The 27,509-nt window shown below is 50.3% G+C and overlaps 1 protein-coding gene across 1 annotated transcript; it reads left to right on the top strand.

Annotated features, from left to right (window-relative positions):
• The first annotated feature begins 371 nt into the window (after positions 1 to 371).
• LOC125363041 (alpha-1-antitrypsin-like) lies at positions 372 to 27,509 on the top strand. Its single transcript, XM_048362016.1, has 10 exons — positions 372 to 457; positions 521 to 618; positions 938 to 977; positions 1,077 to 1,101; positions 1,811 to 1,961; positions 19,659 to 19,933; positions 20,019 to 20,208; positions 23,610 to 23,880; positions 26,180 to 26,330; positions 27,276 to 27,509. The coding sequence occupies exons 1-10, from the start codon at positions 372 to 374 to the stop codon at positions 27,507 to 27,509; spliced, it is 1,521 nt and encodes a 506-aa protein (XP_048217973.1).

Genomic DNA, 27,509 nt, shown 5'->3' with positions numbered 1-27,509 from the left:
CAGCCTGACACAGTGGTTCCAAAACCTGCTAGCCTCAAGGGAACCTCCCCACCGCGCCCCCCGCCCCCATCTAGAGCTTCAGCAGCTCCGTGTGGTTCCACCCAAATCCCATTCTCAGCAGACAAAGCTGAGGCTCCGAAAGGAATGTCCGTACCCACACTCTGACCTCCACCCTGGCTGATGTCACCCTTCCTTCTCTCCAGGGAAACTGAATGAAGGAGTCAATCCTGGGTACTGTAAGGAAGAGAACTTCCATGTGCGCACGAAGGAGCATCTTCGGGGGTAGGCTTTACCCGCACTGAAGGAGCAAGACCTTGTCCAGCTGGGTGCCGGTCCAGCGCTCTGTGGGTGACGTCATTGCCTCCTTCATCATGCCGGTCCTGGGGAAGATGCAGCGCGTGGAGCAAACACTCAGCCCCGAGCACCTGGACCTCATCCGGGGGCACGGTGACATAACGTGAGTCCCCGCCCCAACCAAAGCACCCAGCGGCTGATCTCCCTCCCCACACCCCACCCGCAGTGCTAGGTGTCAGGATGGCCCCCGCAGCGTGTGCTACGACTACACCAAGAACGAGGAGCTAACTTCGAGAGAAAGTTGTAGGACAGTAGTGCGCGTGGGTGAGCCCGACGCAAACGACCATGGGGGGAATCGCCACACGGTCTTGAGTTTGGAGGGATGGAGAACATTTACTTTATGCTTGTCAGAGGGCACAGTCAGGGATCGCGCGGCGAGGGCAAGCGACGAGGCCGAGGGGGGGCACGTGGCCTGTTCTGTGTGGACACGCAGTTCGTGGGTCTTGAAGAAGCCGGGCAGAGAGGGCGGCGCCAGCTCGTTGGTGGAGGAGCCGTTGCCGAGAAAGTGTTCTGTCTGGAGAATCTTGTCTGAGTTGCTGCCGTTTTAAGTTCCACGAATAATGAACTTGGCTTTAAAATCCAGGTGTACATGGAAGGCCTCCAAAGCCTGAGAAGCCTTCAGAGTAAGAGGGACCTTCTGTGGCCCTGGCACCTCCCTCAATAGGGACTTGTAGGCCAGCAGAATCCCCCCTTTATGACACCCTGGCTCCATTTTCCTATAGGTGTAAAAAGAATACACTCATCCTGGTGAGACCTGGGGCTTTCAGGGCGTGTCTTTAGGAGGAACCCCTGCTTTGTCATCTGAGGGTGGGTTCTGAGGTCCGGAGGAGCCGTCAGCCCTTGAGCTCGGCCCTCAGGGTAGCACATGAGTGATGTCGGCTGAGCCCAGGCCCTGCTGCCCTGGCGAGCGGTGGACACTGGAGGGCAAGGGAGTGCAGCAGATGTGAAACAGATGTGAACTGAGGCTCCCCATCCCTGGGCTGAGAACAGACAGCAAGACCTGACAGAGCCTGAAGCGGGTCACAGAGCCTGAGGGACACCTGTCCCCCCAGCACAGACCACAAGGCCTCAGCTTTCCACACCCCCACCCCCGAAAACAAGAGATGAGGCTCTTCTCTCCTTCGTGGATCAGTCAACTGCGTGGGGCAAGTCCCCCCCCACCCCCTCAGGCCCCTCAGGCGTCAAGAGGCCCAGGTAGTCAACTCCCCAGAGCTGCTCCCCGGAAGGCTGCCCGAGGAGGGCCTTGTTTGGGCCTCTCGGGATAAAGTAATGCTGCGGATAAAACCCCAACACAGAAAGACAGCTTCTGATCCCGCTGTGGGAGGGAGCTGGGCAACGGGGTCCGGAGGAGGTGGGGGCTACAATACCAAGAGAAACACGCCCACAACCTTGGGCAGCCCACGCCCAGTAGCACCTGATAACCATTCTGGAACTGCCTTCTCCTCCCTTATGCCAGATTGGCCGAGGTACATTTCCCCAGACTCTGTCTCTCTCGGCAACCTACGACCTGAAGGAAGTTCTGAGCTCCGTGGGCATCGTCCATCGTCTTCACCGATGGAGCCGATCTCTCGGGGATCACAGAAGAGGCTCCCCTGAGGCTCTCCAAGGTGAGCTCACCTGAGGATGGTTGTTCCAGGTCTCTACAGGGCAGGACAATGGGGGGCACAGCCCAAGGATGAGGCTGAGAAAAGCCAAGGACACAGTGGAAGTCGAGGCTGAGGGCTCCCTGGGACCCCTGGGAGCCACCTGGACCAAAGGTCCCCTGAGCACAGTGCCTAGAGGTGGCTCCCCCTGCTGGAGGGTCCTGGAGCTCCCCCGAGGACCTCCGGCTACCTCAGGGCTTAGGCTCACGGGCTTCTGAGCGTGTGTTTTAGAGTCTTCCATCTGTGATATTCAGAGCCGCTGAATCTAAATCGGGGCCATTTGTGTGGGGGAAGTGAAAAGAGAACCAGAACAAAGGCAGCCCTCCGTGAGCCTGCCAGCGTGGGTACAGTGAAGGTCACCCCGGGGCCACGGCCACGGCAGACCAGCCGCGTGCAGGACGGTGAAGCTGCGGTTGCATCTGAGAGCACGAGGGAGGGAGAGGGAGGGCTGCGGGGATGGGAGGAGAGAGCGAGCCCGGCTTGAGACAGTGGGGAATCTTTGTTGGGCTCGACAAGGAGGGGCTGTGGGTGGCGGGGCTGAGTGGATGACCTTTGAAAGGTCCCCGAAGGAGGTTTCTATGGAAGCTTCACTGCAGCCTGTGGTGGGGGGGGGGGGGGAAGCACATGGCCAAACCCACCTCTGCTTTGCTTTGTGTTTTTTTCCCTCGAGGCTGTGCTGACTCTCAAGGGGGAGATGATAGAAGACAATGAGGTCACCAATGTTTGGACATATATCCGGGGTAAAATCCCAATTGTCAGATTCAACCCACCCTTCCTAGCCTTCATCAAGGACGAGTTCACCAGCATTCCCCTCTTGGTGGGCAGCGTTGTGAATCCCAAGCAAATTTAACCTCTCTCGAGCCTCAGTCTCTCTCCCGTGCAGGGACTGTCCCCTCCCTGGATGAAAGCAAGCGCAGGCCGGCTCAGCCCGGGCCTCCGTGGGAACTCCAACCCTTCACCCTGTGCCCTCTGTGTCCCGAGCTCTCTCGGTGTCTGCTGCATCCATAGTCATGAGGTCTCAGCGCTGGGCAGGGGCACCGTGGCTGACACCACATCCCACAACTCCCGACCCATCTGCTTCCCATAACCCCCTGCCGTCTGGGAATCCTACAGAAATCTGTGGCTGACAGCCACAAACCCAAAGACCCAGGATCTACCATGTCTCCATGCCCCTCCCTGGCCACGGCCCCTCCCTGGCTGTCCCCACCCCCCCCATGACCTTACAGGGATGGTTATGTCCGCCCAGTGCTACCCTCCTGCGGTGCTCAGAATGTCCAGCTTTGGCCCTGGGATCCATCTGCCGAATCTCCAGCCACCAAAAAGAGAGGACATGTCTCCTTCTCCTCACACATTGTCCTCCGGCCGGCCTGGGCTCTGAGAATGGCTGGAGGATATTGTGCATGGAGTCCCCTTCCCTGGGCGTCCTGGATCCTGAGCACTCATCTTCCATCCACCCTTGTCCCAGAGCCACCCCCCCCCGCCCCCCCTCCCCGCAGGTCTCTTCTTAGAGGCTGACTCTTCTCCTCGCTAACCAGAGGGGGCCCTGGATCCTGACCTAAACTCCCCCAAATAACCAGGAGTCAAGGGCGGCACTTATCCTGACTCTTCTCGTTCTTGCTCATGAGGCCATGGTGCCATGGATGGTTCTCGGAGGTCAGGACAGGGCTCTGAACTGTGTGAGAGTAAAGATAGCCCCCTGTGGGCCTGGGTTAATGCGAGGTCTCCAGTGAGGATCTGATTGCTCCCTGCAGAGGCTGAGGCGGCTGCCCAGGGCCGGGCCTGGCCCCTCCTCTTCCCCTGCATGCACCCAGCTCCAGGTTCCTTTGTCCTGAGTTCTCAGTCCCTTTGGAGCTCAGCCGGAGCCACTGAGCCAAGCCTTGGGTCATGGGTCCTTTACCCTCTCTCTATTTCCTTGAGGAGACAGAGGGGCCCTGTTAACTCCAGCCCCTGAGTGCTTGTTGCCCAGAATTCTGGAGGTCAGTCTATGAGAGTTCCTTCTGCTTGTTTGCCTCACTCACCTGACCTTGAGAACCTGGGACCTGGTCCCTGCTACCTCCTCCTGGCCTGCACGGGGGAGGTGTGTTCATTAACTCCTCCGATAACCCTGCTGCCCCTCTGTGCCCTCCTCCCTTGTTCTTATCTGGGTTCCCGCCCTAGACTCCCTTGCAGTCCCTCCCTGTCCGCAAGGCTACCAAAGTCTGCAAACCTCACCACCTTCCTCCCCCGCAAGCCGAACTCTCAGATCGTTACTGGTGGGCTGGGGGCGGGGGACGGGGACATTTTGATGTGCACATTTATTGCCTTCAAGTCTCTAACATTTTACTTTAAAAATAAGGCTTGGAGAATATTATTTACTGTGCATCCTAAGGTGTTACACAGCCCAGATTAGAGCCCAAGTCTCTCTTCCCTCGAACCTGTCGCTGAACCACACTGAACCTCATTATTCCCCATCCTGTAAAACAGTGACCGAGGCACCTGGTGATCAAAGTTGAGGGCTGTGGCTACCGCAGGCACTGCGGCTGGCTGCTGGCTTCTTTATCAACAACAGCCCGTCACAGGCGCCAAGGAAAATCTAATTCACATCAAGTGACCCTCCCGAAGCGTGGGCTGTGAACGTTGAGAGGAGACACATGAAGTGAGTGCCCAGTCTGGAAAAGGGCAGGCTAGGGTCCTCACAGCCGCTCTGGGCTTTGGGCTCTGCCTCACCCAAAGATGGTGACCATTCCCCATTGGGACTATCAGAAGAAAGCAAGGACTCCATCGTGCAAGGAAAGTGCTAGGTTGGTAGCATGCCACCATGATGAATTACTGTCTTGAATTTGGATCTGGGAGTGTTTAGCATAGCCTGGACACACGGCAAATGCTCAGTGAACTGATGTTATCCCATGATGTCAGTCATTGTTTAGTGGGCTTTAACTCAGAGATCGGGTTTTCTTCTCTGCCCTGCAAGGCAATACCATCTTCTAGTTCTCAGAGGCTTCTCTTGCTGATAGGCCTGTGTTATCTTGATCGCTGCTCCCAGGCTGAGGATCGCTAAGAACAAGATGCAATCCACCCCACCTTCCAGCCCTGGGGGCATCCAGAATATCTCAGATGATACTACCCACCCCTCCTTTGCCTTCCTTTGAGAGTTACCCCATTGCTCAAAACCCACCATCATCTTCTTGTCCCCAGGGAATATCAGCACTGCCTAGGCAATGCTGTCCCTGGGGCCCAAGGGAGACTCACGTCCAGGTCCTGAAGCAGCTGAGGCTTGGACCCACAAAATCCTTCCAGCACCCCCTCCACACTTCCTCCTGCCCCAGCTGACCCCGGGCAGCAGCCTGGTCACTGAGCCGTGTTGGAGCTGATGGACACACATGTGCAGATTGTCCAGGAGCTATGCCACTTAGAAGCTGTCTCTACTATCTTCAGGCACCTCGAGGGAGGTGGGCAGCAGAGCAATCACCATGTGCAGAAGGAATTCCAGGGTAAGGGAAAGCACCAGCCTGCGCTGGGCCTAGTCAATAATGTAAACGTGTGTTCCAACTCCCACTGCTGCATCTTTCTGACCTCACAAACAGGAGTAGGGCTGGGCATCGCAAGCTGGGCCTCTTCGATGCTTTCCTCAAATGTAACTGAATGATTATCATGAATCATTACTGTTGAGAAGTGGTTAAGTTAAGGCCACTCAGGCACCGAGGCCCATGCTTGACATCCAGCTATTGGGGGAGCTGAAATAGAAAGGATCAAGGCTCTGGGCGAGCACAGGAAATAACAACTTGAGGACTCCAATTCAGCAAGAAGCTGGGTGTGATATTGTGTGCCTCTCCCTCCAAGGATGGCAGGATACCCAGAATAGGACGACTGAGGTCCAGACCCTGACCGGGGCAAAAGCTGAGGCTCCGTTTCAAAGTGACGAGTGCAAGAAAAGCACTCGAGGTCTGACTCCTCCGTAGCACAGCATCTGCTAAGCAAGCATGAGGAGTTCACACCATAGTGCAGGGGGGAAAGTCAAATCCCCCTCCTTCTGTGCCAAGACCAACAAGTCCTTCCCTATCTTAATGCTCATTGGACATCACTAAAAGGAAAGCAATACAAAATGCAGCATTTCTAAACTGTGCGAATGATAGCAGAGTAAAGAAAAGGAGGTTTTTACTGGATGTATTTAGAAAGGCCATCCTCAAGAAAGAGTGTCAGGGGCTGGGAATATGGCCTAGTGGGCAAGAGTGCTTGCCTCACATACATGAAGCCCTGGGTTCCATTCCCCAGCACCACATCTATAGAAAACGGCCAGAAGTGGCACTGTGGCTCAAGTGGTAGAGTGCTAGCCTTGAGCAAAAAGAAGCCAGGGACAGTGCTCAGGCCCTGAGTCCAAGGCCCAGGACTAGCAAATAAATAAATAAACAAACAAATAAATAAATGTGTCAGGTTGGAGTCTGGACGCTTGGTCTCTGTCATCTCCCTTTCTGCACATTGAGTGAGCCAGCTCCCTTCTTTTGGGTCACTGTCCTGGCTTTCTGTAGCCAGAGCTATACCCTTGCTGCCACATTATGAAAGAATCCAGTCAGCCATAGGACTGGGTGTGGCCATATTGCTTAGCTAGCCTGCTAGCCTGGATCCTTAGCCAGCCTTGCAAGCCTGAGTACCTAGATTCAAGGTCAGGCTGACATGTTCCACCTGGGCCATCTGAGAGTTGTTTTCTAACCATAGGGAAGTGACTCTGTGGTGTTTGTGTGGTCTAGCATGAAAGAAGTTTGCACCTGGCTCTGTGTGTGTGTGTGTGTGTGTGTGTGTGTGTGTGTATACACCTCACCCTGTGAGCTGTGATTCTCCACGTGCCTGAGCATGTGTGTTTCTGCGTGTTCCAGTGTATTGGCAAACATCTGTATATCTTGATGCCTCTAAGTGGGTTATATAGTGTGGACCAGGTGTAGCTGTAGGAGTTAGAGGAATCTTTGCTCTTTAGTTAAAGTGACTGGAGTGAAGAGAATCTGTCTTTGCACAGTACAGTGTGGAACTTGCCTCCTGGCTGTGGTCTCCCTACTGCACCAAGACAAATGGGCTCTGGAGCCCACACTGCACAGATTCCAGCTCTGGGTATGAGGCCAGGCACGTGGAAAACACATGCTTGCTGTCATCAGCCAGGGGCAGCTACTAAAGAACATCACGGAGCACACACAGTGCCAGGCTCTTGACGTGTGTGACTCCATTGCTTCCTCGCGCAGCTCTCTGAGGTGGGCAGGGTTGGCCACAAGACTCCTTCTCCTGATTCCGGATGGCATGTCCTTGGCTAGATCCCTGAGACTAAGCCAGAGCTGGAAAGGACAGTGAGGCCTTCAGGTGGCAGCAGCCCATCACACACCATGATGCTTGAACTTGATTGTCACCTTGGACTGATTGAGAGTTTCTGGAGTTTAGAAAAGCACATCTCTGGATATGTATGTGAAGGCATTTACAGAGAAAATTAACTCAGGAAAGCTCTGCCCGAGAGAATGATTTAATGTACCACTGGACTCCAAATTTGAAAGGATAATTGGGCAGTTGTCTAACTGGGAAGTGGAGCTTGGGTAGAGTAGATCACTGACAGCACATCCTTGGGGGGGTCTAACATGTCCTGGCTTGTTCTGCTGCAGTTCCCTTTTCTTTCCTGCCCACCGTGATGTGAGCTGCTGGCTCTTGGCTTTCTGCCCACCATGAGGTGAGCATTCTCCTCCTCCACAGATTACTAAGGCGATACCACTTAGGACTGAACCCTCTAAAACTATGGGCCAGAGTAAATCTTTCCCGCCTGAACATGCTTCTGTCAGGTGTGCGGGTGACAGTCATGAGAAGAGTACCTAATAGAAAAAATGTTAGCAGAGAATTGGGGTGATTCCTGCGACTAAAGCTTCCGTTCAGACTCATGTGGCTCTTCAGCCTTTGGTTTGCAGAAGGAACTTGGAAGAGTACAGTGGGGCAGGCTAGAGAAGTTCTGGAATGCTGTGAGCAGAGCTTGTGATCAATGGTAGTGGGATCTCAGAAGTCCAGAGTGTCAACAGCAACGCAGACCACATCCGTGAGGCTTCCAATGGAAACGAAAACTCTATCCAGAACTGCACAGAAGCCATTGGTATTACATTCTGCCAAAGAGTTTATCTAGCCATAAGGTTTTCAGTAGGGCTGAACATGAGAGTAATGAACTAATTAATTTGAGGGAGAAAATTTGAAGACAGCCTAGAATTCAGGCTGGGTCATGGTTATTGCTGGCTGCTATTAGCTAAGTAAACAATAAAAAATTAGGAGCAATATTTAGAGCACCAAGACTTGAAAATTATTTTGCAGCTTAGTCAGAAAAGCTCAAGTAAAGTTAAGGCTAAAGAAGGTATGTCTTCTGAAGAGATTCTTAAAAAAAAAAAAAAAAAAAAAGACAAACATTTGGCTCCAGAAAATAGGAATGATGCATTGAAGGTATCCAAGACATTGGCCACATCCACTGTGGGTACAAAAGGGCAGACCCATCTGAAAGACTGTCCCTCAAGAAGACAGTGGGGTCCCAGAGAAGGGCTTCTTCAATGTTCCTTTCACTGTGCTCAGACACCCGGCTCTCAGAGGCCACTGTAGCCATAGTTCAATAAGGCCTAGCTATCGCTGGAGCTGCTGGCTGAGTTTGGAGTCATCGACATGACATTGGTTTTGCAGGAGTACAGAAAGCAAGTGTTGTCAGAGCACAGAGGCTATCCCTGGGAGGCCAGCAAGGGGGGTCAGGGTCGGCATCTCTGCAAGGAGCCCCAGAGAGGATGGCCCAGGGCGACGTGATGGAAAAGCCGAAGCCTGAAATGTAATGGAGATCCCTGCATAGGTCAATGGAGATGCCAGGAAAGTGGACTCTCTGCCAAGGGAAGCCAGGGGCAGTGAGTGTAGCCAGCCCACAAGAAGGCTATAGTTATAGTACGTAATCCAGCAAGCCCATCGAAGGGGGTTTCCCAACCCATGGGAGCTCAGACCACCACAGCAAGTGCTCAAGATGCCAGGTACAGAGCTATAGGAGTTAAGTTTTGCCCCCACTACGTTTCAGTCCTGCCTTGGTCTGACGCTTCCTTCTTGTCTATCCGTTCCTTCCTTTCAGAGCGAGACAGTGTCCCCTGGGCCACTCACTGTACATTGGAAGGATGAAATTTTCTTTTGGGTTTTACGTGTGCTTAGAGCTAAGAGTTTGCCCTGAGTCTCAGAGAAGATTTTGAATTTGGATTTTTGAATAGTGTTGGCACTGTTACTGTTACACAGACTCTTGAAGTTGGATGGAATGTATTTTGTATTATGAGATGGACATGGGCATCTTCAGATCTAGGAGTGGAACGTGGCAGTTTAAAGTGGTATGTTTGAGTACCATGTGATCTTGATGGTGGTTTTGATCGTGTTAAGAAACACCTAGGAGCTTCACACCTCTAGGTGTGTCTGTGAAGATGTTTCCAGGTACAATTGGGTCCTGAAGGTTCCAGGGATTTTGACTGGATGAATGGCTTAATTCGATGGTAGATTGGACATTTGAACAGACTGTGGAGACTCCGTGCAACTGCAGAAGGTGGAGCCAGGTTGGAGGAAGTAGGTCACGTGGGGGTGTGGCCTTGGGAATGATCATCTGTTCCAGTTATAATTTGCTCTTGATGCTCTCCCCTCCTTCCTGTCCACCATGGTGCAAGCTGCTGCACTGCAACCCTCACCCCTTCTGTGATGGACGAAACCACAAGAAACAGTGAATTAAGTCAAAGCAAATCCTCCCTTTGATTTGCTTCTCCCAAGTTTTCTGTCATGGTGAAGATAAGACAGACTAATAGTCAAACAGACATTTCGCCGGGTTTGGAAGGAGCCTGGGGGGCGGGGGGAGGCCTTTCCAGTTCACAGCATCCCTGGGCACCTAGGGACTGAGGAACTGAGTGTCCTCATGACCTTTAGGTAGCATATAAGGCCTGAAGGCGTGAGAGCTGAAGGGAAGGTGCTGTGGGCTCCCTCTCTGGCTGAGCATCCATTCCACAGAAGAGAAACCAAAGCACCTCACCGCCGTTCCTATGGATAGAGCTCCGGATGGAGCCCAGGTTAACTGGGTCTTGGCCAGCTCGCTAGGCAGAGCTGAAGGCAGAGAAGGGCCTCACTCTGCACCCCCCACCATGCAGTAACAGGGTGAGCAGTGGGCGTGGATGAGCCAGCGTGCCTACTTCTTCTTGTCGTGACCTCCCAGGCCTCAGTTGGCACGAGGCCTCCTGCCTTCATCTGCTCCTGCAGTGACCAGCACTGACCTTGAGCAGCTCCTGCTCTTTTCCCCCCAGCATGGAGTCGGCCTTTCTCTTCCTATTCAGGTCCTTTGGAACTTGAGTGCCTACCACCCACCCAAGCCTTGTTTTTTAGATGCAAAGAAAACCCCTCTTAGGGATAAAGTGGGGGGTCCTTACAGTGCTGGCTCATCAAAACCTACTTCCCAGAATTCCACAGCATGGCCTAGAGCCCTTCCTTTTTCTTCTCTTGGCCTCACTCTCCTGCCCCCAGAGACCCTCAGCTTTTGATCTCTTGACTGGAATTCCTGACACCCCCCCCTCCCCAAGGGAGAGGTATATTCATTAACTCCTCCGATAACCTGGCTGCCCCCTGCCCTCCTCCTTCTTTCTTTCTTATCTGGGTTCATGACCCTACCGTTTACCTACTGGTACCTCACCCCTATGACCCCTGCCCTTCAGCTCACCTAATGCGAAGAGTAGTTATCACAGTCACTGGGATTGCCTGTGATAGGAGAGGCAGGAATGGCAGGAAAGAAACTCTCCAGAGGAGTCTGTGCCTTGGGTGGGACCACGCAGAGGTGAGACTACTCAAGGTTAAATTCAAAGCAAACAGTGTTCTTTGGACCTCTAGAAGTATCAAGCATTAAAATATAGAAAACATAAAAGTTTCTAAAGAAAGCATGGGCTAATTTCTGAACAAGACAATAAAAAACAAGTCAGAAAAATAAGAATTGATGTATTTGCTTTCACAAAAATGTAAATGGCCTAGAAAAGGTGTCATTCAACTTACCAAGAAGAAATAACAATTATAAATATACGTGCACCAAACATCAGAGCTCCTAAATACGTGAAGCAAACACAATGATAAGTTGATAGCAAGGAAACTGATTCTAATAGCAGAACAATTTACTACCCTGCTTTAGATCAAGAGAAGATCACAGTTTAGTTGGACCCAGACTGAGTTGGGGCACATGCCTAAACAGCAGCATTGTACACGTTCTCTACATGCACGTGGGCTATTCTTCAAGACAGTTCACAAAACAAGGCTTTACACACTTAAAAAGACACAGATCATCTAAGAAAGCTCTCCTGATTGCACATGAATTAAATTAAAAATCAAGAGCAGAAAAAAAACAACAAATACATACAAGCTGTTCTCTTGAACTGCTAATGAGACAAAGAAAATACCAGCACAAAAGGCAGAAAATTCCTGACACGATCAGAGCATAATAGATGCAGCAAAAGCAGTGCTAAGAACAATTATCCACAGACCAAAGTCTAACAAACACTCAAAATTAGACAAAAAGAGGATAAACTCAACCCAAATCTCACAGACAGAATGAAATTGAAAATTAGAGCGAAGATCTACAAAATAGATGATTTTTCACAGAGAATGTCAAGAATAGAAGATGATTAGAAGACAATGGAGACTAGCATTAAAAACTAATAAAAATCAAGTTATTCTTTCTAAAGAAGATTGGCAAACCATTTGCTAGATTGAACAAGACAAAAGGAAAATAATTTGTGCCAATCCTCCTTAAGCTCTTCCAAAAATTAAAGAGAAGTGAACAATTTCTACCTTATTCTATGAAACCCTGATTACTCTGATAGCAAAATCAAAGACATAAGAAACCTAGATATTAATGTGAGTACTGGGGAACCTGAGACTAGAGGATGGTGAGTTCAAGGCCAGCCTGGGCTACATAGTGAGACTCTATCCCCCCTCTAGAAAAGACCCAAATGAGAATATGATTCATGATCTAGGAAAGGAGTGACTTTGACACCTAGGGGACATCTAGTGATGAATGGAGACGTAGACATATCTTGTTACAACAGGGCGGAGGACGGACTCCTGCTGACATCTGGTAGATAGCATTCCGAATGAGGCCCTACTGCCTGTAACATGGAGAAATGTCCTGCACAGGTCAGCCCCATGCACACAAAAAAAGAACACTGTGGCCTGTAATGTATCAGGGTTGAGAAGACAAGGCCAAGACAGAGGATCAAGGAGGGGGCGGGGGATGTGGATGATAGATAGATGAGCAGATGGATGGATGGTTGGATGGAGGGGTAAGTAGATGAGTAGAAGGGTAAGTGCGTGGATGATGGATGGGAGTTTCTTTAAAATACTGAAATACCATTTCCTCCAATGATTCAATTTCCAGTCTTTACTGCGGGACTTCTGGCACCTTTTTACGTAGTACCATGCAAGTAGAAGAAAGAGGATGCAATGTTTTGATCATGGAGCCCGTCTGTTCACAAACCATCTGTCACATACAACTGAATACACCCTGCCAATGCTGTTGTGGGTGAAGAAGCTCTTAAAAGGAGAAAGGGGGGTGGGCAGATTCAAAGATAGGTGGCTTGCTCTTGTAGGGATGAGGGGAATCTGCTGGAGGGGTGGGGGCAAGATCAGGCACAGGCAACTGCAGCGATTACTTTTCCATCATGCACATGTTGCCCTTCTGAACCGGCATGCCTTTGCCCTCAAAGCAGTGACGCAGATGGCCTCCGTTGTACACCTGAGACTCCGTGGCATGTACTGAAAAGATGCTCGTGTGGCAATGTAGAGTCGCAGATATTTGCTCAACAGCGGCCTAACCACAGCAGGTGGTAGGACCGTTTCCCAGAGTTCCAGACTATTTTCTTCCTTCCTGGGCATTAGTCAGAAAAAAAAAAAACTGAGGTGCAAGAGGTGGATTGTGGGGAGAGGTGGCCAGACTCGCGATTGCACAAGCCCACATCACCTTGGGCCTGTTAATATTAACTCATCCTTCAGCTAGGGAAAGCATCAGCCCCAGAGTCACTGTCCCAACAAGTTGTTTTGCTCATCTTGTTGATAAGACCAACAAGGCTTCTCACCTGGGACCCGAACAGGGCCTTCATCAATACAGCTTTCATCTCTGTCACTCCATGTGGTGAAGATGGTTCACTGGGAGGGCGGGAACTGCTAGAAAACCGAGAGGGAACAGAAATGCAGCCAAAACATGAGTTGTCAAACCATGGCTTCCAAATGGCCACCATCTTGAGTCATCTCAAGAACTGAGCCCTAAAAACATATTCTAGTAATGTGTTTATTCCTCGTGGGCATTCCTGTATGAGGGGTCTAGAGATGTTCAACCAATCAATCATCAGTGCAACCATCTTAGAGTAAGTGAACTTTTACTCACCAACCGTCTTACATTATGTGCCCCCATTCCATTTCAGGGCTACTCATTGTGTTATATGTGGGTTCCCTATAAGTTCAGTGGGCAATTTTAAATTAGATGCTTCTTTGTAAAGGAACCAGGCAGCGACTTGGTGGATAGGTACTCTGTTGTTTAGTTGCTTATTCTGAGGATTGTCAGAGTGTCAGTGTGGAGAATGGAATAGGTTTGCGTAACATGTGTTATTGTTTTACATTCTTAGCACAGAGATGCCAGCCATCTAGAGCCTGGGACAAGCAGTAAAATGTGAACGGTAGAATCCATGTGGTATACTCAATGTGTCTGCTGGAAAAATATTTAAACTTAGCCAGGTGTTTAAATGTTTTTCCAGATTCTGGAGGATGGGGAGGGCTCAACATCTCTTGTCAGGTCACAAATGGGCTTAGATTTTCTCCTAAGGGATTTTCTCCTTCCAAATTCATATGTTGAAATCTTAACTCTAATAGCTCAGAATGTGACCATATACTGTGGAGGTAGTGTCCTCGTGGAGATAATCAAACTCAAATAGGATGATTAGGCTGATAGCCTTACACACAGGAGAAATTTGGACAGAAAGACACAAACGTGGAGGAGCAATAGGAGAAGACGAAGACATTGGGTACACCCAATGTGGAAGGTGTTCCACAAGCCAAGGAGAGTGGCCTGGAATAAGTCCTTCATTCAGACCTCTCAGAAGGAACCAACTCTGTCAACAGAACTTCTTGCCTTCTAAATTTCTAGATAATACATTCTGGTGGTTTAAGTTTGTGGCATTCAATCTGGACTAGTATTAGCACTAGTAAACGAGTACAGAGTAATTGTGCAAAAGAAGGCATAGGAGGACTCAAGGTGTCCTGATCACACCCTTGAGCTTGAACTTGAGTACTTCCTGTAAGGAAGACTTCTGGCAGAGTTTTGGTAGAGAGTGCCCATTGCCATTAGGAGTGTGGCACACAAGCTCATGGAAATGAACAGGGACTAATGTTTGCCTTTGGAAAAAGTGAGTGAATGGGAGGAGTGGTTGTTCATTGGGACCTAAAGCCCAGCTAAACGTCCAACAATCAAACGATAAACATGGTATTTTGCCATTGTTGACTTAATTCTCAATGAAGTTTCCTGAGTGCAATGTCAGATAAGATCATTTTAAACCCCAACAATCTGGCACAGCAAGCAACTTGTTGGAGTTTGGGTTCTACTCCACTAACAATCCATCACGAATCAACTCCGTTAAGCCCTTGAATTCTGCTTTTTCTCATGCACAAAGCATGGGTAATTGTCACTTGTTTCTAAGATTGTTGGGAGGATTAAATAAGGTGATAAGCTCCAAGGACACAGTAGTTGCTCAAGAAATGGAAACCCCAATCCTGAATCTGGACTGGATAAGCTTCCTACGGATTAGTAAACAGGCTCAAAGGCTTGTTTGTTCAATAAACAGGTCGCCAATGGTGAAGGTCAGAATCAATCAATATTCAGCTGATAGCAGGTGTTTATCTCCATGGACACTGTGAAATCATAAGGAACAAGACCTGGGATTCTGATTCTCACTCTGCTTCAGCTAGGTAGCCCTTGGTAAACCCTCTGTAGTTTCTTGAAACCTCTCCTTCCTAAAAGGAGTGTTAGACACCACGAAAAATAGCAAGGGCCTGGCCTGTGTAGCATTCCTTCTGTTTGGACTACAACAGTCATTACTAATTGTGGGGGAAAGCAATCTCTTTTGCCAAACTAAATGTCCCAGTGCTCAGTGCTGATGTTTTCTGGAATTCTCTGGAATTCTCTGCTTCTTGACTTCAGTTGTAACTATCATCTGTGTTGTTTGTAATCAGCCAGCCAAGTCAAGGGTATGAGTCCTTACAAATAGAGTTAAAGAGTAGCTACACACACACACACACACACACACACACACACACACACACACACACACAACTGAGCGTGAGCTTTCCACTGACTTTACCTATCTCTTCCAACGGTAACCATCAGATGCCCTGTTCCTAGCCAGCAATGAGAGGAAAAATGTGCACCTTTGCCTCCAAAAGGACAGCCTCCCCCCAACTCCTACCAAGTAGGAGCTTTTTACTAAAAGTTAGAGTGCTAACTTCTTCGGATTACCTTATCAACCTGGTAATCAATTGTAAAAAAGAAACAAATGTGAGCCTGACTCCTTAGCAAGAAAAAGAGACATTGTCACCCTTTGGGTTAGGACGAAAACGGAGCAGACCACTCTGCTTGGTGTGCCTGCCTAGCTCCCAGAAGAGCGGCAGATCACCCTCCTGACAGAAGCAAAATGCCTTGGTGAAATCTCCTAGCTCCTGTGTGTCTGTTCTTTGGCTGACACTGGAGCGTCTGTGTGTGTTTCCAACATAATCACCATGATTCTATTTCCGTCTTTGCTCAAACAGTTTCAGAGGCCCCAAGAGAATGACTCGGGAATCACTATAAAAGATCCACGAGGGCAGCCTAGATGGAAGCCATTCGCCATCGTGTTTCACAGGAACTCTGCAAGGATGTCTAGGTCCTAGGTTTCCTGAGTCTGATCTTTTTCTTGGTAGAAACTGACTTCCATTTTAATTTTCCAAGGGTTTTCATGTGGTAAACATGTGGGCTCTTTTACTCTATAGGCTCCTACATCATGAATTGTCCTAGTGTTCCAAACCCCCTTCTCCACCCGAAATGGAGAAAGTGTCTGTATTGTTAAAGATCATAGACTTCATAAGCTGTGTAAAGTAGAAAAATATTCATCATCGTGAATGTCAAAATGTATACTGTGAAATATATATAATAACTTAACCCCCTAAAAAGAAAAGAAATGTAAAAAAAAAAAAAAGAAAAGAAATGTACCTGCCTTACATATGAAACTGTAACCCTTCTGTACTTCATTTTGACAATAAAGAAGGGGGGAAAAAAAACCCAAACACCCTCTCCTAGAGAGATTTCCATGATCCTCACTAGGACCCTGGGCCTGGATTTTGATAACTTCATTTCTTAAGTAGCACCACCTCTATCTCTGGAGCAGCTTGAGCATACTCAAACAGAAGCTGAGCCCCTACTACCTCATGGCCACGGCATTAAGAAGGGGAAAACTAGACCCAACAATGGTGCTGGAAGGTGCAGACTCTGGAAAGTGACTAGGTTTAGACAAGGTCCTTAGGAAGGAGGCCTCACGACATCCCCAGGTCTGGCGAGAAAGAGAGACTAGTCACACCAACGGACATGTATGATCCCTGTGTCTCGCCATGTAATGTCGTGAGCTCCCTTAGGACTCTGACAGCGAGGAGGATATGGTCAGAACTGAGCCAATGTCAACACCATGCCCTCGAGCCTCTTCTTTATTATTACTACCCTGCTTCAAGTAATTCCTCGTAGTCACAAGTCTCTGTACAACATGCCAGAACAGGATTAACCCGTATCACTTACAAGTCATTTCATTGTTTCCTCTGCCCATTCCCCCGCAGTCATCGTTAATCGACAAAGACAAAGAATCTCAAACACTTCCTCAACCTGTTCTCCCAGGTAGTTCCTACTAATTGCTTGGCATTGATGTATTAGTTAAAAATTAGGCCAGGTCATGTCAAGAAAGGTATCTGCGGTCCGTCGAAAGACTGATGTTCTGAGTGTCACACCACCCAGCATATCAAGCTTGTCTCATAGAGATGAGCTATCACTTTGGAACAAATTTCTCAGCCTTTGTTGGGTTTACCTGCTAACTACAATTAGTACTTCCTCATGGGGTAGTGTTAACACATAGCACACATTCTACTATCTGGACAATGCTCAACAAACATATTACAGTAGCTGTTCTCGCTACACATATTCTGACTCTCTTTATTAGTCCTGGGACTGTGAGTGCTTGGATGTTTGCACAAGGAAATCAAACACTGTTTTCTGTGTCTGGAATTATGAGAAGGGAGCCCAGATGACGGCCTGGAGGAATATGGCATGAACATCATGAAGCTGTGAGTCCTTGAGGACATGACCCAGAGTTGCTGAGCCAGTATTGCCTGTCCTTTCTCACTGTGAATATCCTGTCCCTCCTTGGGGGCCATCAAGCCCACCCCCCTTTCAGGAATTGCCACGAAGCACTAATTGCTCTTTGTCTTTGTGAATTCCAATTAAATTTTGTTAGTTCAGCAGAACCTTGTCAGCACAGGATTCTTTCAGGCGTCTTCCATTTCAGAGATTTTTCCTGTGCTGTATCTCTACTCCTGTGCTTGAAGATGGACACAATAGGTACCAAGGGCTTCAGTTGAGACCTAGGTGCTGAAGGGAATTATCAGAGGTGCTCTTGCATAATCCCTCATTAATGCCCACCCATAGTCACACTTACTTCTGGAGTAGATAGATGGGTTGAGTGGATGGATGATGGATGATGGATGGTGGATGGATGATGGATAGTGGATGGATGGAGGATGGTGGATGGATGGAGGATGGTGGATGGATGGAGGATGAATGAATAATAAATGATGGATGATAAATGATGGATGATAGATGGATCTGTAGATAGATCATAGATAGATGAGTGGGTGAATGGGAGGAGGGGAGGAAATAGGGAAGATGGGAAATCACTTCCCTAACCAAGGATGCTCCTCTCCTTGCTCTTCTCAGCTTGATTGACAGTATGATGTGACCCCTCCCCATGCCACAGCTAGGCCAGCTTGGAGGTCTCTGTTCCTCAGTGTCTTCCTGTATCACTGAGCACCACACACTGCTGGAACATTTGCCTGTGGAGGGAACAAGCTGGCCTTCCCACATGACTGAGCCCCGGGACTGGCAGGTGTGTTGATGCCACTCACTTCTCAACCCAGAACAGCTTCCCATGGAGGCCAGTTTTCAAGGTGCATCAGACTCTGGACACACAGCAGGTAAGTACAACTTACCTGCCTCTGGCTTCTGGGCTGGGCCCCCGGACTCCATTTGCCCCTGCAGACGGTGGACAATGAGGGTGGGAAACTACTGAGTTCCCTGGCCCTTCAGGACAGCATACCCTACAGAACAGGAGGTCATGTGCATGTAGACTAGATTGTGAGGGGGCACCTTACTCTGAAATAGGGAGCTGATGCTAGATAAAATCAAGCCCCGTCTTTGGAGGCAGCAGTCTCAGGCTAGAATCCTGACTTAGCCACTGGCTGGCCATTGACCTTGAATTGGCCTCTTCCCTTACCTGGGACTGAGTCGTTGTTTTTTGGAGAGATGGGTTGTGGGCCCCTCCCCCAATGGTTTAAGGGACAGGACTTTAAGGAAGAGAATGCATAGGGAGATGTAGAAGGTATGAAGGGTAAAACACACAGAGGAGACAGACACCCAGGGTGTCACACAGAAGGCCAAAGCAAGGAGTGTCCCTAAGCAGGAGAAGCAAAGAAAATTTAGAGGAAGCTGGAGCGGGGCAGGGTGGACTTATGGTCAAGACATGCAGAGGTGTGAAGCTGGAGCAGCTGGGGCCTGGGACAAACACCTGGCTTCTCTCCTTCCTCCAGGACTTCCGCTAGCAAGGCGGAGAGGAAGCTGGTGGGCAGGACAGCCCGGCAGTACAGACCAACGCGCAGGGTACAGGGGGGACCTGGACAGGGCACTGGCAGCCAGGTCAGGTGAGCAGATGAGCGACTGGACCTTGACTTTATACTGTACATATATGAGGACTCTAAACAGAGCATGCCAGCACATGGAGCGCAACCTAAAGACGCCTGCAGGGTGGCAGGAGAGCGCTGCTTTCCTGACATCTGTGGTGGGCATTTTCCCCTTTGCTCTAGACAAGTAACTTCTTTGATTTCTCTTTTTTTAAAATCTTTAACTGGTTGTACAGAGGAGTTGTCATTTGATCAGTTCCCTTTTCATCATTCTCCCTCCCTTTTCCCTTACTTAATTTTGTAGCGCATACAATGAATTTTTATCGCCTTCTCTGCACACCTGTCACATTCCATTCAGAATGTTCTCCCAGCAGTCCTCAGGCATTGACCAGCAAGAGGTGGCCCTACCTCCATTCATACCTGACACTACCATCCTGCCTGGTTCAGAATCAGGCCTCCAGCCCAGGTCTGCCTGACTCTAAACCCCAGTGTATCCAAATACTCGCTGCTCCCCAATTAAGCTAACTCTATGGGCCCTTGATGGAAGGGCAGAGCAGCAAGAAGCCTTTGGGGGGAACAGGCCTTGCTGTGTGGTGTGGCCGAGCCAGGCAATGGTACCGTTTCTTTGCCCCATTCTGCCCCTCGGGCTGCTGATGGCCAGTCTGGATCTGCATGTTTGTGGCCAAGGGATCCCTGACTGGGAAAATTCTCCAGCACCAGACAGCCAGGCAGCTGCCTCCTCCCTGAGCAACTGGAGCTTTGCCTTCAGCCTGTACATCCAGCTGGTCATCTCCAACCAGGGCAGGAACGTGGTCTTCACCCCATTCAGTTTCTCCACCCCCCTCACGCTGCTGGCCCTACAGGCCGAGCCAGGGGCCCGTGATCACACCCTGCAGAGTCTGGGATTCAATTTCACCCAGGTCCCCAAGGCCTGGGTCTACACGCACCGACGGGCAGCTCCTGCAAGCCCTGCTGCTGCCCCCTGGGAAGTGTCAGACAGACACAGGCAGTGTGATGTTTGTGAACAACAATCAAAACCTGGTGTAGAAGTTTGTTCAGACGGCCCGGAGACTATCCCACACCAAGGTCATCCTTGCCTCCCTGGGGAACACGCAGATGGCCAAGGGACAGATCGACTTGGCCATGCAGGAGAAAACCCATGGCAAGATCCAGAACCTTCTCCTGGACCTGGAGTCGCATTCTGTCTTGGTCCTGGCTAATTATATTTTCTTTAAAGGTAAGTAGCCCTCTCCTGGTTACACGGAGACCCATCCTCTTTCACACGTGTATTGTCCAAGCCGAAAATTCCTTTCCTCACCCTGCATTGCAGTTCCTGGGCCTCTTCAAGACTCCATTCTATGGATTACGTTCTCTTCCCTCTTCCTTAAGCCTCTCCTCTTCTAGAACTTTCCTCCGAACACCCAAACACTAGTTTCCCCTTAGAGCCATAATCCCTGGTCTCCCCTTTCTGATACAGCTGAAGTTTTAGAAAGCAGAACCTTCACCGGGTACCAGCTGCACAACTGGCAAGGCCAAGTGGCAGATGAATAGGTGGGTCTCTTCGTCCCCCACGAACTGCAGAGCCGTGACCACATAACAGCAAACCTCCTGCAGATCACGGGGAGACCACCTGGGTCATTTCATCCTTGGAGTCAGCCCTGCCCACGTGAGCTGGGCCACTCTACCTCCCAGTCCACAGCGCATGAGTCTCCCGGCTGGTCCCACTGCTAACTGGCCCCACATTGTTTGACCAAGTACCCCCCACTCGCTGCACCGAAGACCCTCGTGACTGAGCTGGGACCTCATCCTGCCACACGCGTCGTGCCTGGTGGAACGCGGCCGTGGGGTTGACACGCCTCCCAGATGCTCCACTCTCCCGGGGCCCCTGGGGCCTTCTGCCCACCCTCCCCCATCCCAGTCTTTCCCTCCTCTCATGCAGCTCTCCCCGTATTTACATTCTGTAGAGCTCTTCCTGAGCCTACTTTTCGCAGGAAGCTGGGACACTCTGGAAGCCTCTCACCTCCCAAGTGGAGCCTCCAACTCTGTGTACTCCCCATACCCCACAGTCAGCCGGTCACCTCCTACATGAAGTATCCCAAGGTTAGCATGTTTCAAGCCCAAAGAGTTTCTTCCTTCTATCTCCTCTACCCTTTAAAGTTGTCTCTTCTTGCTCCTCTTCCTCCAAATCTCAGTACACAACCCCAGATTTCAGCCCACTCCAGTACCTCAAAGCCTGCCCTATGCACACACACCCCCTCCAACTAACTGGTCAGGCCTACAGTGCCTCCTCACACCACAGGCCTAAAGACAGTCTCCATGCCATGCCCTTCACCTGTCTAACATTCCTTCCCACTGACCATTGACCCATCCCACGCCACTATTCTAGTCCAAATTCTGTTATCTCTCACCAAAACCATCGCGACTGCTACTTGGCAGGCCTTTCTGTCTGAGGCTTGCCTCCTCCCCAGTACCCCTAACCCGGTCTCCTTGCTCAATCCAGGGTGACTGTTCTCTTTGACCTCGTACCTCAGCTTAGAACCTCCCAGTGGTCCTGTTCCCCATGTCATCCTTGGAAAGTCTTGCCATCTCTAAGAGGGACCACAGGGCCTGAAAATGGCCTGGTGGCCCGTCACCTATGTCTCTCGTGACTTCCTCTACCTCCACTCTACCTCCCTCTACCGAGAAGTGTGATAGGCCAGCTTCGTAAAGCAAGAGACCCGCCCTGAGCTGTGGGAGCCCTGTCTCCTCTTGGCTGTAACATGCCACTCCCATTGGTTGATGTTCCCTAGGCTCTCCACTTCCTCCAGCCAGAAAGGACTGGTCCTTCAGAGCCAGCTCAGAAGACAGCGCCTCCAGGGAGGTCCTCCTAACCAGCTCCTCTGAAAGAGGAGGCTGCCAGCTTTGGGAATATACAAAACAATGCCAGCAAAATGAGGCATCATGATATTCCACAGTGATTGTGTCTCTGCCCTCAGGTTTAACTGGAAACCCTCTCTTCCATCTGCGAAGCCTTCCCATTGCAGTTTGGGGCACGCTCCTGAACAGTCAGGTGGAGGTGGCCAGACAGCCAGTGGGAGGTGGGCCTGGGCAGAGAGAGCCAGGGGCCTTCAGTGGACAGGCCAGTCTCAGACTACTGGTGGGGATCAGCAGGCCTCTCCTGTGTTCTTCCTCCTCTGGGGACACACAGCATTGTGATGTTCTGAATGCCGTCACAAGCCCAGAGGCTCAGTTGTCCAGGAGAGCATGTGGTTTTGTGTAACACTTGCCTTTGCTGCAGCTGGCCACTGTGAAGATGCAAAGCTCAGGAAATCTGCTTCCTGGCTGGTTCTCCTCAGCACTTCCTGCACTCGCCGGAGCTCAGAGCTCCAACCCTGCCACCCTGCAAGGCCCACCAGATGTCCCTGAAGATCCAGACATCCCACCCAGTTCCTGCCTAGAATCTCAGCCAGCTGGGTGCAAAGGCAAGAACCTGGCTCCTGGGAGACAGATGGGGCTCACCACTTCCTGCCACCTCACAGGACTGCCTTCTAGCTTCTCCACAGGATGCCGAGAAGGGGCCACTAGCTTACATTGGGTAGAGTTGCACTGAGTACAATGATAAGAAAATTAATAGTGAATATAATTCTTCAGCAATTGCTGTGTGCCAGTATTGTTCAAGAAGGTTCTGCTCACTGTACTTTATGGAATACTCACAAGTATTCTGATGGAGTCTTTCTTACTCTTGCCTTACCTGCTACTCTCTACCTGCTACCCCACATACTACCACTGGGCCTTTGACATTCTCTGACATTCTCTCTCTCTCTCTCTCTCTCTCTCTCTCTCTCTCTCTCTCTCTCCCCCCCCTCTCTCTGGGATATTCTTATTCTAGATACACCATTGCTCATTCTCGCAAGCTGTTTTTAACTCCGTATCAACCTTCTAAGAAGCCTTCACATGAAATAAGAACTCTTCCTTCATGCTTCTTATCTCCCTTAGCTTTCTTTCTTTTTAAACATATTTTATCATGTCCCATTACGTGTGCACATATGTGTAATACTTGTTTATTTATTTTGATCATTCATTGTGTTTACTTGTAGATTTATAGGCACATTCTAGTTACCACAAATGAAGGAAACCATGCAACCTGTGTTTCTTTGACTCTGGCCTACTTCACTTAATATAAAGCAGTATGGGGGTTCCTCAAAAGACTAAACATAAAGCTTCCCTGTAACCCAGCAATCCCACTCCTAGGTATTTACCCAATGGCCCACAAACGGGGCCACACTAAAGCCATCAGCACAACCATGTTCATTGCAGCACTGTTTACCATAGCCAAGATATGGAATCAACCCAGATCCCCCTCAGTGGACAAATGGATCGAGAAAATTTGGTATAGGTACACAATGGAATTCTACTCATCCATCAGAAAGAATGGTATTGTATCATTTGTCAGGAAATGGAAAGACTTGGAAACATTATATTAAGTGGAGTAACCTAGCATTATTTCTATTCATGGCAGACATAATCCTCTCACTGTTGTCTCCTTGTTTACCCTGCTCCTTGCATTCCCCTGGTCTCTCATGTATGCCTGTACTTGAGGACACAAGAGTGGTGCCTGTAAGCTGGCAGCCTGAGCATCTGTCTCCCTTCTGGTTTCAGGGAAATGGAAACATCACTTTGACCCAAAGCTCACCGAGATCATACCTTTCCTGGTGAGTGAGGGGCTCACAATACAAGTGCCCACCATGCAGCAGCTGGGCTGGTTCCAGCTCCAGCACCTCTCCAGCCTGCACAGCCATGTCCTGCGGCTGCCTTACACCTACAGTCTCACTACAGTCTTCATCCTTCCTGACATGGGGAGAACCAGGGAGGTGGAGGAGGCACTGGTGGAAGAGAGTTTTGACACATGGACCCAGCCCTTCCCACTGAGGTAAGACCCCAGTTACCTCCTTGGCAAGTGGAATTCTCCCCACAGTCCCCCAGCCCTGTGTCTGAGCTAGGACATTTATGGATGAGATCACACATTAATAACTAGGCAGGATTCAGGCACCCGGTTCTCCTCGAGACAGGAGAGATTTGGGTGAGCCAGCTCCACAAAGCCAGCCCCATCCAAATTAGCTGCATCCCATCTCTCAGGTTCTCCCATCTACAAGTCGCCAACTTAAACTGTTGGCACCTAGAAAGCTAAGACTCAGCACCATAGGCAGGATTTGAACTGGCCCATGCTGTGAGGAGGACATCTGAATAAACGACAACTGGTGTGATAGCGGTGTGCAGGGCCATCCTGAAGCAACTCAGCTCCGCCACACTCCCAGGTCAACTTGCTTGTCTTCCTCAAGTGTTAGAGGTCTTTGCCCCTCAAAAGCTGACCTGCAAGATTATCTTTATCTGGGAGTTTGCCCCAGATTTAAGATCTTAGTTTCCATCTCACCCTTACAAATCCAAGTTTTCTTATTTCATCAGAACCCAGGTGATTCATGTGTACAGGAAAGACTGAGAAGCCAAGCTGGGCACCAGTGGCTCACGCCTGGAAGCCTGGCTACTCAGGAGGCCGAGAGCGGGGGAACTGCTATTCCAGGCCAGCCCTAGGTAGAAAAGCTCAGGGGATTCTGTCTCAAGGTAAGAACTTGGGCACGGTGACAAGCACCTGTCATCCTAGCTTTAGTGGAAAGCTTAACATAGGTGGATCACAGTCCAGGCACACACCTGGGCAGGAAATGAGAGCTTATCAAAAAATAAACATTGCAAAAAGAGCTGGAGGTGTGGATCAATACTAGACCACCTGCCTAGCAGGCACAAGGCACCAAACACAAAAACGGACAAATCTTGATCCAGACACCAGGTAAACACTGTGGCTTCTGGACGGACCATCCAGTTCCCTATCTCTACAAACCACCAAGTGTTGAGCTGGGTGCTTTCTTTTCCACATCCAGCCCCAGCCACCATCCTGGCCTTGTCTTCTCAACTTTGAGCAGGGCTTTCTGTGTGTTACAGGAAGTTTGGCCACATTCTGTATGCTATCTATAAGATGTCAGCCTTCCAGCCTTATGGTGACAAAGTCTGTCCCCAGTCACTGCCAGATGTCTCCTGGGGCATCAAATCCACTCCTTTTCTAGAGGAAGGGTCCCATAGTGATACCTGGAAAGTGGAATCAGGCACTGCGCTCAGCCTTGCGGCTTCCCAGTTCCCCAAATACCTGTGTGAAAAGACATGGAATTGAGACTCCTAGCTTACAGCTAAGAGTCGAGCTCATCCTTGGAGAATTTTCTCATGCCCCCAAGGCCCCTGCTAGGCCTGTGGTGTGGCTCTCTGTTGCTCAGTTTATGCAGTTCTGTACATGGAACCATGAAGTGGCTCCAGCTGGGTGGGCCACCAGAGGAAGGAAGAATGCACACTTCCTTATGGCTGAAGCAGTTGAAAAACTAAAGCTGGAACCCTGTGCACACCGCCACCACCCAGCTGCTATGCAAGGAGGGTCTCCAAGTCAACTTGGGCTTTGCCAGTGTGTGTGTGTGTGTGTGTGTGTGTGTGTGTGTGTGTGTGTGTGTACATGCCAGTACTGGGGCTTGAACTCAGGGCCTCATGCTCTTATCCGGCAGTTTTACTCAAGGCTATCAGTACTATCACTTGAGGCAACCTCCATTTCTGGCTTTTTGCTGGTTAATTGGAGATGAGTCTCCTAGATTTGTCCATCTTGGCTGACTTCAAGCCACAATTCCCATGCCTCCATCTCTTGAGTAGCTAGGATTACAGGTGTGAGCCACCAGCTCCTTGCTTATGCTTTGGAGGAGTAAACTTGGAAAGGCAACCACAGGAGCGAGCAGGAAAAATATGGCGTGCAGTCGGCCTTGGGGCCCTCAAGACGCTTTGGAGCGAAAAAAATGGGAAAAGATGGACAGTCAAACTGGCATTCGGACTTTCTACAACCCCTCTGAAAAACAGCAGCACTGCTTAAGAACCAGCTGCAGTTCTGAGTCAGCATTTTGAGAAATGGTGTGACTTGCGGAAAACTCTTGGCCTCCTCCTGCCCTGTCTATTCTCTCGTTTGCAAAGTAGACACTGTGGGCAACTGTCCCCAGAGCTCCCGGACGAGAGAGGCAGTTGGCTGGGGACACTGCTGACGGTGGGCTTAGAGTCGACACAGTGCCATCCATTCCACTCCACTCATCCGCACAGAGATTGCTGAAAACGGCATGGAAGCCATTTTCTCCTCTCTTCCCTCGGAGTAGCAGGAGGAAGCTGTATTTCCCTAAATTCTCCTTTTGGGGGAGAATGCAACCGGAACGCTGTGTACGGCTGGCTGACATCTTGGATATTTTCAGTGACCGCGCAGGCCTCTCCGGAATCTCGGTGCAGGCCGAGCCTATGGAGGGCTCCAGGGTAAGTTCAAAGGCCGTGGATCCCACGCTGTTTATAAGGGTGGGTGTATTTTTTTTTGCCTTTCTGATTTTGAGCATACCCCAACTTCTACCTTAAGTGAGGATGCCAAGAGGTGATGAGCCTTAGGCTGGGGTACCTGAGCAGTCCCACTCTCCGGCCCAGAGATGGGAACCACGTGGTTACACAACTCCGTGAGGAGAGTTGCATGGGGATAGATGGGCTGACAAAGTAAGTTGCCTAGGGTGGAGGCAGCAGGCAGGGGAGGGTGGGAGAGGAGGGGGTTACATTACACAAGACTGGGGTAGAATCTTCCCCACAGAAGGAATCTTGACATTTTAATGGTAAAGAGCAGAAGGAGAAAGTGGCCCCATGTACTGGTTGGCTTTGGGAAAAAGCAAGCTACAGGGGAGGGCGTGAGTGATCAGGGGAAGGGGCAGGGCCACCGGCACAGCTCGAGGGCCAAGCTGAGGTGCTCAGCAGGTCTCGTGCAACCTGTGAGTGAGGAAGCAGGCTCCTAGTGGGATTCGAGCACTAGCGTCCCAGGCCTGGGAGGGACCGCTGCCCGAGCTGCCAAGGCCAGCACAGGACAAGCTGGCGAGGGACCCTAAAGGCAGGCCCCAGAGAGAAGCAGGGGGCTGAAAGAGGGACTGGGAAACAATGGGTTTTAGAAGGTAGAATGCCAACACTTGGCAGCTTGCAGGAGTGTGTGGGGTGAATAGAAAGGAAAGGAATTTTCTGGAAGGCAGGGAATGTAGTGCAAGCTGCCAGGGCATCACAGGAGCATGGTGAGCCCTTCCTCAGGCACCCACGCTGCCACTGGGCCAGAAAGTAGGAGACCCGGCAGGCATGGAGCCTGAGGGCATCTATATCCTGGAGGCGGGAGGCTCCAGTTCCTGCCTCTAGTCCAGACAGCACCAGGACTGGATTTTGAGTTTCCTGGGCTAGAACCACACTGAGGGCCGGAGGGGAAGAGGGAGCAAGGCGGTGCACAGGGCCAAGCTGACTGTGGATGAAGGGGGAGAAGAAGAGGAAGATATCAAGGACCTCTGCTTTTTTCCCAGGCAGTTCATCCCTGCCTTCCACTTCAACAGGCCCTTCCTGCGGCTGACCATTGCGGAAGCCAGCCACAACAACCTTCTCTTCATGGGGAAGGTGATAAATCCCAATGTGACTTTGTAG

Source organism: Perognathus longimembris, chromosome 14, assembly GCF_023159225.1.
Source record: "Perognathus longimembris pacificus isolate PPM17 chromosome 14, ASM2315922v1, whole genome shotgun sequence".
Lineage (NCBI taxonomy): Eukaryota > Metazoa > Chordata > Mammalia > Rodentia > Heteromyidae > Perognathus > Perognathus longimembris.
This window is presented reverse-complemented; position numbering and strand designations above follow the sequence as displayed.